General features: G+C 41.0%; 1 protein-coding gene across 1 annotated transcript in view; it reads right to left on the bottom strand.

The window, feature by feature from the left end:
• FBLN5 (fibulin 5) overlaps positions 1-12,497 on the bottom strand; it is a 52,183-nt gene extending 39,686 nt beyond the window's left edge. The window contains exons 1-4 of the mRNA XM_069783612.1: positions 12,044-12,497; positions 9,841-9,895; positions 7,338-7,389; positions 5,909-6,151 (exon numbers count right to left, since the gene is read on the bottom strand). Coding sequence (XP_069639713.1) covers positions 5,909-6,151; positions 7,338-7,389; positions 9,841-9,895; positions 12,044-12,060 — 367 coding nt within the window. The 5' untranslated portion in view covers positions 12,061-12,497. The remainder of the gene's footprint in view (positions 1-5,908; positions 6,152-7,337; positions 7,390-9,840; positions 9,896-12,043) is intronic.
• Positions 12,498-12,714: the final 217 nt, after the last annotated feature.

Raw genomic sequence — 12,714 nt, 5'->3', positions numbered from 1 at the left:
CAGTCTTCTTGGCTTGCATGTTATATTTCTTGGTTCAGTTTTACTCATTTCTTTGTGAGTAGTAGAAGTTTCACAAATAAACAAAGCACTCGCCTGTGCTTTAACCACCAGACCGTACTCGTCCCACACTGCACTTAGTGAGGAATGAAAGAAGGAATAATCCAAGCCACAGAAGGCTCAGTTTACCCTGCTACAGACAGATACATACAGCAACCATTTCTATCAAGCCAAGTCCTCCACCACAAATGGATTCACTTCAGTGAAAAGCAGCATTTCCACCCTCATTCTCCTTGGTAAATTCTGCTGAGGGAGGATACATTTATTGGTGATCGAATTTCTGTAGGAATGACCCTACTGATGGACCCTACTGTAGGGACTAGCTGAATGTTGCCTTTCCTCAGCCCTGGCCCATCCTCCATGCTGGTGCAATGGTTTCCTGAGGGAGGAAGGAGCTCTGAGTGTTTTCAGATGTACCCTTTTACCCATTTTATGGTCAACTCGTGATTACCTTTATGAAGATTGTTGGGGTTGTGAATAGAACTGGCCATCAGATCAGACGCACTGAGGCTGGACCCAGAAGAATTATAGTTATGTTTGTCTGGAGCTGTAGAATGTGGATTTATCCAATAGGACCTATTCTCATGCAATCTTTCTTTTTTTCTCCTAGTTCATTTGGACATGATGGCAGTGCTGCCCTAACAGGGATCATACATAGCCTTCAGGAACTGGCCCTCTGCAATAGCAAAAGAGATTGTCTTACAGACCAAGAGGGAAAGGGAAAGACACAGAGCTGAACCAAACAGAGTTAAAAAAGGCAATGGCAGGAGTGGATTCCATTTGTTTTTCCCTTACACAACCCCTTCCAGGGCATAATTTCCTTGCTACATTTCCCTCCTTTTCTTCCTCCTGTTTCCATATGCCTGGAGACGTCACTAGAAAAGTCACTATTAGGAGGCAGCCTGGCTTAGTGGCTAAGCCATTGGATAAGGAATTCTGGGCTCTATCCCCAGCACAGCCATAGGCCTACCACAAGACCTGGGCACCTCCTTTCAGTTCCCTGTATCTTCATTTCCCTCCCCTCTCCCCAGACACGCACATCTGGTTCCTTTATTTTGCCTGAAAACTCATCTAGACATAGGCTGTTCTTAACGAGGTTGCACACAGGGCAGGTCAATACAATTGCAGGCTTAGATGTGGGTTTTAGGTATGCTTGCAATATAAATGATAATGATCTAAAACCCATCTGTGCAAAGGTAATGTTTTGAAGAAAGGCATTTCACTCCACGAACGTAGGACTGGGGACCTGGAGGTGGGGAATGCAGGAGGTCCTGGCAGTCTCTGAGAAATGAGGAAAGCTGTAGCAATGACCATTCCACAGATGAGGCCTTGAAGAACAATTCTCTCTTACACTTGGAAAGACCATCTTTCCATTTCCCTCTGTTTTTTGTGCTTCGTCCTTTTAGTTTTTGCTTTAAAAGTAAAGATTATGTCTTTTTTTTTTTTTTTTAAATTAACTCCTCTGGCCTTCTGCCTTATTTCTGTCTCTCAGTCATACTCCTCTTGCCTTATGCTTATACCTTTCCTAATACCTACTTCTCTATCTTTGTGGTCTGCTTTCTCTGATCCTTCCATTCAACCCTCTTAGATGCCTCCCCACCCCCATCATCTCTTCACATTGTGCATGTGCATTAATGGGAAAGAAAGCAAAAATAAGAGCCCACCCATTATAGTTCTTTCCACAATGCCCAGAAGGATCTGTCTTTGAGGCATGTTTTAAAGATCATTGTAAATCAGGAAACAGCAAGGTGGAGTGAAGGGAAACTGGAAAGAGCTCTCAGCTTATGAATATATAATGCAAGAACATGGGCCCTCACTCCAGTTTAATCTTGCCAACAGTTACTAGATCAAGTTCCTTGAACAAAAAGTCATTATTATGACTAACCAGTCTGTATTTATAGAGAAGTAGCGTTAGAAGACAAACAGTTCAAGCAGCGCTCTTGCGCTGGATGTTCTTTGCTTTTTCCTGTATGTGGTCTTTTATTTCAGCATTAATTGTGGTTATAAATCATTCCCAACCTGCTTTGGAATGAGTTTACACAGACTTCATGCTGTTGAAGACATAGTACATTTATACATACAAGATATAAAGCATTCAGCAACTCCAGGGGTAAAAATACCATGTATCAGAAATCAAACCTACAGAAGATTTAAAAAGTAATTATCGCTAAAATATTTCTCTGCTTCTTGCCACAAATGGCTACAGCTACTTCTGCACCATGCAGAGGACACTGGAGTGGGCAAAGTGGTCACTGACAGGTGTCTTTGAGAGGCGCTTGTGCCAGGAGAGGTTTTGTTTTCACAAAGGACGAGGTCTGGAGATAAAAGAGTCTTGTTAAGAGTGAGTGGTGAACAGGATGGAGAAAGAATGTGGACACCTAACCCCTGCCTATGACCATCCAGGCCAGAAAGGATGAGGCCAAAAAAACCTGAAAGGGAGAAGAATGACTTATATTTATTTTTTTGCTGTGTTGGAATATATCAGCCCCACGAGGGGGAATGTTATTTGAACCACCCGGGGTGCACATTCCTCTGAGAGCCAGGGAACGTGGAGCCTTGGCAGGCAGGCCAGATGCCAGGCTGGGACAGAGCGACCCTCTCGCAGCCTTCCGATGTTTTCTGTCAGCTCCAGCAAAGAAGGGGATAAAAAAAAAACCCCAGAGCTTGTTAAATCTCATACAGCTTTCAGATCAAATTTTTATCCTGTTTCAATTTGGAAGTCTTTTGAACAAGCTCAGTGCTTCAAAGCTGAGGCTGCAAATCTCCCAGGGAAGGTTCCTGTGTTTAATAAGCTGTTTTGACTGGAATTCAAAGAGAAAGTAAAGATTTCTGTTGGCCTAGCAATAGAAAATGTGGCCCAGACCTGTAACCCCATATCTGACCAGACAAAAATGTGTACTCTGTTAAAAACTGGAGATTTCTCAGAAACATTGGCATTAAAATAGTTCTGGTTCCCCTGAAGTCAGTAGCAAAAAGTTTCATCATCTCTAATGGAAATACCTGTGACTAATTTTATTTGGAAAGAAGGTGCTGGAAGGTGGTGCCAGAACACCAATATAACAAACCTGTAAGTTATATAGTGGCTCAGCTACTGGGTAAAACAGCTTCCAGTGTATTCTTTTCAACCATTCCACCACAAAGTTAACCCTTGAAGTGCTTCGTATCCTAAAAGCATGCTGAATGCTGACAAGCAAGAAAGCATAGAGCAACTGAAATACCATTAACATCAGCAATGCTTATAATTAGCTTATAATAGGATGGAGCCATGATTCATGTGATTCAGACTTTCTTGAATGACCTGGGTAAAATTTTGGTCTCTCCTGAGGACCCTGTCAAGTTTCTCTGGTGTCTTGCCTCCAATGCCTTCAAGCATGAAACTGCACATCACCCTCTTAACTGCACCAAAAGTCCTGGAAACAGGGGATCAGGCCTTTCTACCACCAATGCAGTGAGACATGTACTCATACCACTTCCCTTGGTATCCACACTTTCCATCCTAGGGCACACAGATACAACAATAAATACTGCATCAAGACAGTGAATATCTCCAGAGGATTTCACTAAACGAAAAGTGAAATCTAACACCAGCAGAGACCCCTTCACTCTGACAGGTCTTATTTTCTTTGTTTTTCTTCCTTTAACACAAATACGATCCACCATCTGTCCAAATTCAAACCTGATGTAGACTTTCAAAAACTACTCCCAGCTAACTGCAGTACTCAAATGGCAGTCTGTCCTTTCCCATCTATTTTTGTTAATGTCTCTATTCATCAAACTTTCCCTCACAATTAAATTCCCATATTTGAAAGTTAAAGTGACAGAAGCGAACAGCCCTGACTGAAGAAAGCATTAGTCCTCACATTTCTGCCAGCATGGATACGAATGAACATATATGCCCTTTGCAGGCAGGAAGGTCCACTGTAAAAGTTTCCAAAATCCACCTGTTTTGATTAGTATGGTTTGCACACAGCAGGCCGGACGCAGTAAAATACAGGGGTTTCATTTCCCCTTCGATTTCAGCTTGTCTTTCCCACTACCTGCCCCATTTCCTGATTCATCTACATCAAAGTTAGCAAAATGAAAACACTCCTGGAAATCTACAAATCAGTAAATAAAATAACTGAGGTTGATCAATTTGCACAGATGAGGAGGACTACTTGCAATTTTCAAAGAACTGGATAATATACATTCTTATTTCTACAGCAGACTCATCAGTTATCCCAGGATTTCAAACCTCCTAATTAAAAAAACAGTTTTTTTAATTTTCCAGTAGGTATTAGTACTAGCGCTGGTTAGAAAATACATTTTTCCCACCTTGGAACATAATGAGGGCAATGATTCAAATACAGAAAAATATGCCCCGAAGTAGCTGAATTTAAATCTAGACTCTCATGGCTCCCGTGAAGCATTATGGTCTCCTCACTAGGGAAGCAAACAAAGTACACAATCTGAAACCAAGTCCTGCCAGAAATTTCAGACAATAGGGCAGAATCAGCCCAAAAGACAAGTCAGTTTTAGCTCTTGTGTTGTTCTGGAGCAGCATTCAGAAAGAAATGTTCTGAGTTAAATGCAGTTCCTTAGTCTAAAGGCAGGAAAAATTCTCTGTTGAAAGCTCATATCTCTGTGGTTTGGGCTTTTTTTTCCTTGTCAAAGACCAGTCCTACTTAAAAAAAGATTTTGATAAAAACCTTCAGACAATTAGCTACATGTAATAACAGATAAACCCATCACTTTATCATAAGGACAACTGAGACACAGAAATAAGTAGTGGTTACAGATTAACTTTGTGGTAGACCTGTGGACTACATCTCCAGCATTTACCCTGAGCAGCCACCAGTGATCAGTTTGATCCTGATCTCTTGATTCCAAGTTTGGCATCAAAATAAATATTTTGGCCAGTGGAATTTACTTTTGTTTCATTCAAAAAATTTGTCTCCATTCCTTCATAAGATGACAGTATCAAAAGCAAGCAAACCAAAGGGATATAATCTAAGTCTCCCTTAAATTTGAGTAACACAGGAGCAGCTTATATCTAAGTTAAACACAGTATAAAATGGAGTAAGTGGAATCAGAATCTAGCAAAAGATGCAAAAGTAGAAAAACTACCAACACAAGAAATTTTTCATAGGGTTATTTGGTTTTTTGTATTGGAGATTGGGGAATATCAAGGTGCTAAGACAATGTCAATGCTTTGCTAGGGCAGCGATTCTTTCCCTGTGTGTTTGCGCAGTGCCTTGAACAAGGGAGTTCCAGTCTCAGCTGAAGTCTATAGTCATTAAAGCAATGGTAGTGCTAACAGTTGTGTACCAGCCTCTACATAAGAAATTGATGTGCTCCAAAGGGCTCATAATCTAAGTGAAGAACTCAAAGCATGGGAGGAAACAATCCTTATTTATACCATCTACAGGAGGAAGATGGAGGTCCAGAAATCTGAACAACGTCACATACTGCCAACAACTGAATCAAGGTTTCCTCAGTCCCCATCTAACACTTCAAATGGAGGGCCATCTTCTCTCTCAAGGACGGAATCATAAGCATAAAAAGCATGCCTTTGATGCACTAACGAATCACCTGCCATCAGATGGTTCTTTATCTCATAAAAACATTATTTCTCTCATAAAAGTGGGTTTCCTGATTAAATAATAGGACTAAACCGTATCTTAGCTTGCATTGAATAATGACTATGTGAAATGTACAGCTCACATCCTTCAAAAAAAAAAGCAGCAGAACTTCAAAATACTGGACTTGAGTGATTCAATAACTAAAGGACAATTGCAGGACAATTGTTTCTGCAATGTCAGACAAGATTTAATACAAATAAAAATATAGAATAAAGATTTCTACTACTTACCAGCACACTGATTGTTTTCATCCAACTGGTAACCAAATCGACAGATCAGAGGTCTTGTAACAGTAGGGTAGTTAGGAACGGGGCCTGGTGCTGGGGGCGGTGGATAAATATTTGAATAAGGATTCAGATATGGTGATCGATACACTGGGTTTGTTCGGGGTACGCATAAATAGCCACCATTCTGATTGACACACACCATATCTCCTCTGCAGGCCTCAGGAATAGTCCGACATTCATCAATATCTGGAAAGAAATTGCAAAAGTTAAATGAGTGATTGCTTCTTAATGGGACCTATCCAAAAAATAGTTAACACATTTGTCTCAAGGCTTCACTAAAAAATTTGATACTGTCTTTGAACGGAAAAGCTAATCTTTTCTTGTGGAGCCTCACTTTGAAGTTAGAACATACTAAAACAGGAAACATCCCATATATTCAACATATCCTGTGTTCTACTTGTTTTGCTTCATTATTAGAGGGTAGAGGGAGAGGGGAAAGCCTGCTTTGTTATTCCATAAATGTTCAGTTTAAACACTGATTTACACATGGCTACGGCATGCTACTGCCTGTTCCTGCTAGAGGGTCTGTCCAAACCACAACACGCAGATCAGGATTTCAAACATTGGTGGTTTGGTTTGCCCAGCTGTGAAACTTGGATCCCGATTTGGAACTCCCGAGGTCCCTCCCACAGAAAAAGTTAGGGATATTCAGATCTGGGGACATGGTTCAGGCCTCTTTCTTGCTCCGATTGAGATCATTGCTGAATTAAATTTAGAAAGATACAAATGGTTTAGCCAAACTGAGCATTCATCTGGTTCTCAGGGCACAGAAGCAGTGGACTGCTATGACAGAGAGAGCAATCTTTTGCTGATTTTTCCCTTATTTTTTGAGTGACTTTAATGCATGCAGAAGATGCTGCCCTGGAGACTGAATGCCTTTGATAAAAAGATGCCCTAGGGCAAAGTGCATGTTTCCCTATATTGCCTCAACAATTTACTTGGAGTTTCAACATGCTCAGCAGTGGTAGACTTTATCTGAGCCTCCAGGTGGAGGCTGCCAACAAAGACAGTAAATACTAGAGTCTGGAGGAGGAGAAGAAGGAGAAGGAGGGTGAACAACCCTTGCCATTTGGCAACTAGACTGAGCTGCCTTCAAAATGCATCACTGCTATTTGAGAAGCACTGACAGCCAGTTAGTATCTCAACGATGTCAAAGATTGGTATATACTTGTGCTATGTAAACACACACACACACACACATATTTATATATATACATATAAATTTTTGTATATACATATACACAAACACACATATTTGTCACACAGCAAGAACTTTTCAACTAAAACATACTAACAGCAGCACAATGTTAACTCAATAAAGTCAGGATTTCTGAACCCCAATTGAAATGTGTTGATTTAATGAAAGTCCTACCTAAGCATTGCCCAGAGGCACGATCCAGGTCAAACCCATTAGTGCATTGTTGCTAGAATGAGAAAACAAAGGACACTCAGTGACTGTGAAATGAGAGGGTTGCAAGAGTCAAATGCTCATCTGGATTATTATGCTTAGTACAATTGTTCAGCACTCTACAGTACACCAAGATAAAGTCCCTTCCCCAAAAGAAAGTCAGCAACGCATGAAGCTGGGGCCTCAGCACATCTGCCAGCCCCTTAACTCAGAAGGTAGTTCCCTCAGGTGGTGACAGTGTCAGGCTGTTCCTCTCCCAGGGTGTAACCAAAGCATAATATGTGATGGGCTCCATACCAGGTTTTAACACAGAAGTTACATTCTTCTGTTTGGGGGTCTTGTGTTTGCCAGAACAGGGGGGTTCAGTTAAAAGGTACTAGCTAACCTCTCTAACTGGCTCTAAAACTCTGCAGATAGACCATTCAGTACCTACGTCTCAATATGTGAGGCATCTGACTGAACTGAAGCCACAGTTAAAACATAACTAGCTTAATAAAAGCAAGGCTTTTTGTTTACACCAAACATTTTGATTTTTAGAGGATAAATCTTTAGATGACACATGTTCTAAGCATGCAAGGTTACTGGAAGCCTTGTTCCTTCCTATCTTGTGGTGCTGGTCTTTATCAGGGTTTCAACCTTGAGTCTTCAGCACCTCATTGGTGACCTGCGGTATTTCTAAACCAGTAAGAGTCCTGGTGATGATTGTGTCGAAGCCCATTAAAATGATTCCCTGCTCTCCCTAGTTTTTAACTGGGCCTCCAGCTGTTGAGGAATGGGCCAAGCAGTTGACACAACCACAGGATCCTGCCAGTAAATAGGTTATACTAAGGAATGTAAGCAAGAGATATCCAGAAAACAGGAACCACTGAAGTAACCAGAGGGCAGAGGGATGGAGTGCCTTCAAGATTCTTCCTTTTTTGTTGTTGTTAAATGATAAAGATACTTATTTTTGGACTTTGTGGAAGAAATCAGTGGAACAGTAAAGTACTTGGTTCATGTTTGGAAAAGTAGTAAGTTGTAGATGGGAGACAAGGGGTTAGAGGACTAAGGCAGTGGAAGTGGGCCATTGCAGGAACTAGGGAGGGGACATGAAGTGAAACACATGGCACTGTTTGGACTGCATCTGCCACTTGCACATATGAATACACAAAACCACTGCTAAAAGTGTCAAACAAGTATGAAGGAATTCTGCCTTCATTTATTTTGGCATTCTGAGATGTTTTGGTATCATGTTGTGGAAAGCCAAAATATTCTGATGAGAAAATGTATAATCAGCCTCATGTTTTAAAGAATGTACGTAGTCTACCTTTTGTTCTCTTTGCTGTGCTGTGGTGTGTAGACTACACCTAGGTTAATAGGAAAAGTTAAGATAGTGTTTAACAAAATTTTTGGAGGGGGGACAGTAAGCAATCGTTCAGAAGCACTGAAACTATTGTAGAACTGGTTTCAACAACTTTCTAGAACTTTATTCTAGAAAAGCTTCCAATATTGTCAGACTGACCAGTTTCAGTATCTTCAGAAAGAATTGCTTTTTGCTTAGACTTCAAAAATCAATTTATGGTACAAGTTGTTTTTATAAAAATCACAATGGAAACAATATTTTTTAAATTATAAAAACAAACCCTTAAACACATCTCAAAAATTCTCCAGGGGCATGAAAAGCATTTCCCATACAGATCCAATGTTCACAAAAATATCAATAAGCATGCCATGTGCAGGAAATTTTCAATGTAATAGAAAAAAAAACCCAACTAAATTTCAGAGACTTTTGGCAAAGGTATTTAGAAACACAGCTCTGCACACTAAGTATATCTGGAGTATCAACTAGGAATCCAATCTTAACATGCCTTTGGGAACCATTTTTCCTAATTTAAAGTCCAAATGGAGCCCAAGAACACAAAGAACTAATGCTTCTGCTATTTCAAGAGCTGGACTGCTTTACTTCCATCCACCCTCAAAAGCCCTGCCTCTTGAACAAAAATGTTTCGGGCATAAATTAAAATGAAAACTAGGATACAGTCATTCAGGATCACGGTCCAAAATTAAACAGTCGTAAGACAAGATCCTGCTATACACAGAAAATGCCTATTTATATGAATAAGTTTTCCAAGAGGGGATGTTCCCCACCACAGAACTGAGCTGTCCCTGCTCTCATGGGATGGCTTTTCTTATTTCCTTTTCCAGAATTGTTCAGTTCAGAGGCAGAATCAAGTTTTCAGTGAGGTCCAGGTTTCTACAGGGATATTTTGCTGAGCTGGCAAGGATGAGTCAATAAGCTCAGTCCATGTTCAACTCCAGAATCCTGCTGGCTCCAAGTTCTCCCCTCTAAACTCTTAGACCACACAGCTTCCTTTTCATGTAAACCCCAGACCACAGAGCTTCCTATTCACCTGCTAGCCAGTTAAATCTCATGCCATATAGCGCTTCAGTACAAAACAGTACATAGATCTCTGCGTGCACTGCTCACCTGTGCTTTTCCAGGGCTTGAAAGGCAGATGGTCAGTGTGAAAGCAGTCAGTATCCTGTAATGTGCATAGAAAATAGGCTGAAAACCTTCTGATATGCAGGCTCATTACATAGCATTAAATACACATGGGGAAGCTAATTTCTAGTGACACTTTGGTGTATTCCACAGAGTTTTGCTAATATGAATTTGGCCTCTGGAGAAGGAATAATACAACTGTGGGCTCAAAATCACTAATTTTACTATGGTTTTATGCAACTGGGATCAGAATCAGACTGTACATGTCTATTAACTAACCTACTTTTTATGACATCCCGTGCAACAGCTGTTTAATGAACAAGTGTGCAATATTCGATAAAGCATTTTTGCCCCTCTCTGACACATTTCTTTTGAGAATATAAAAGTTTTTCTTGCACATTATGCACATTTTACAGATGGGTAAACCAGAGCACAGGCCCTGCCTAAGCTCAGAGTGCAACACATTGGCAGGGCTGCAGACATGTCATGCAGGAGGTCCTGAATCCGAGCCAGTTGCTCTAACCGCTAAACCGCATTTCATCCCCAGGAGACTATATTTGAGATTAATCCATTTTCTTAGGGCCAGATTCTGTCCCTTTACTCAATCTTGAGTAATATGTTGCTCTGCAAGTAGACACACTTGCAGAGTGTCATCAGCTACTACAAGTTGCTATCTTCAATAGAGCCTTCCCCAGTTACATCATCTTAGCATCTAGAGGGACTTACTGGGTCTCTTCCCTGCAAGTGAAAGAAGAGGATCCCTTGCTAATAGAGCTTTATGGCTATTTTTGGAACTCCTTACCTGGAGCATAAAAAGTCTGGTCATCTAAGTATTTACTAACAGACAGAAAACCAGGAAAGGACAGTAAGAAATGATTTTTTTCTATGTACTATGGATTTCAGTGTTTTGCCACTGCCTTATATAAAACTCCCTCTCAATACAATTAGACCCACCTCTTGCTTATCTTGGATTCTAGTTCTGAACGGCAATTGTATACAATACATTCCCACAAAGCCAGTACAGGAAGCAAGGGATATTTTAGGTAGCCTTAGTTCTGCTACCCAAACAAGCTGCCAACTTTCTCTCTTAGAGCTGTCTTTGATTTCCAGTACAAACTGAGCTGCTGAACAAGACCTACGAATGCATCAGACAAAACCACACACAAGCAGTGACCGACACATTTGGACAAATTTGTTTTACATGAGGAGAAAGGCACAAGTTCTGAAAAGTAAACATAAACCCTAAAATGGTTGTTCATAGTGCTGCGGAGACAGATTGTGCTTGTTGGCAGCTTTTGAGTGACAAGGGAACGCAAATTCTGCACAGACTTTTCCTTAGAGTTGGATGCAAAGAACTCAAAGTACAATGTATATCCATTTAGGTTTGCACTTCATTTATTGATTCCTCAAATCTTTTTGAAGAGATTTTAAAGCATGCCCTGATATAAAGATTGCATACTTACTTTGCATATAGCAAGAACAGCTCTAGAAGGAAATAGAACAGGTTATAGCTGAATGTCAACATACCTAGCAACTGGGCTACGCTCTACATTATTGCAGAGCAGTGCACGCTAACAAAATCCCCTATAAAACTGGTCAGACAAAACTCATACGTTTCTAGACAGTCTTTAGTTTCCGTTGTTACAAGATGATATATTCTTTCCTTTGGGGGGGGGGGGGGGGGGGGGGGGGGGCTGACCTTACTGCCTCATACATGTTCTGCCTGCAACCACCATCTCAATTTGCTCATTACTTTAGATGTCAAATCCCCTCAAGAAATATTAATAGACATACAGCACAACCTATCAACACTGTATGCAGCTGGTCATAGTAGCTCGCCCAGCAGGCAAAATATTTTAAACTACTAATTAACTTCTGCAATAGTAACTAATTAGCTTCAAATCAATCACTGTAGCCAGCAGGATCGTTTGCTGTTGCAATTCAGCACTCCCGCGGATGCCGGGGTTCCTAAAGCGCAGAGTATAAGCACAGATCAAGAAGGAACTCGTCAGAGACAGCACAGCTTTAATAACAGACAGATCGTCTTTCCCCACCTCTGACCATTGAGATCCTGTCTCTTTGCAAATGGCTTTAGCAAGTGGATTGGCATACCGAATCCCTACCACAGATATTTTCCACAAGTAGGTTTCCCTTCAGTAAGTAAAGAAGTTTCATGCATACCACTTACCTTTTTAATCCTTGCATGTCCAAAACCGTTGGGGAAAGGTGGAAAAAAACCAGAGCCTGTGCTGATGAATAACTAGAAAGTTTTTCCAAACATTACCCTCTGCTAACACTTCAGTTCCTCAGTCATTTATAGTCCAAAGAATGAAATAGCAAGTAATGGAGAAGATCGGGAGCCGTCTGTACCTCCTCAGACACTGGAGAGAATACAGAGAAAGCACCTGGTTTTGCTTAGTTCTCTTCTGTAATTCAGCATTAAACCAATTGGAGGAGGAATGTTAAAAATGAACACTTCATTTTCTAAGTATGTTAAACAATGCAAATGGGGGCCTCAGCCTGGGACAGCTGGTTTAGATTACAAAGCTCACCAACTGGCTAGACTCCTCACAACAACCTCGAGGAGCCTGCCAGGATAAAACACTAACAGCTTGAAGGAAAGCCTCTCCCGCTGCAAACTTCACAGTTAAATGTGCCTCAGAGCAGAGAGCACCGTTATTGGACAGAAACCCTTATCAAGGGACTGGAGAAGGGAAGGGATTGTTTTCCTTGCTCTGAGAACAAAAAAAAAGTCAGGCTTTTTGGAGGCCCTCTAGCCGGTGTCTCGGACGATGAATATGCAACACTCGCTGCTTCGTGCCAATGGCGTACTGATGAAAGGTCTGACCCTCTGGGAGG

This window comes from Haliaeetus albicilla, chromosome 5 (genome assembly GCF_947461875.1).
Source record: "Haliaeetus albicilla chromosome 5, bHalAlb1.1, whole genome shotgun sequence".
Taxonomy (NCBI): domain Eukaryota; kingdom Metazoa; phylum Chordata; class Aves; order Accipitriformes; family Accipitridae; genus Haliaeetus; species Haliaeetus albicilla.
Note: the sequence above shows the minus strand (reverse complement) of the source record. Positions and strands in the feature narration are given on the sequence as shown.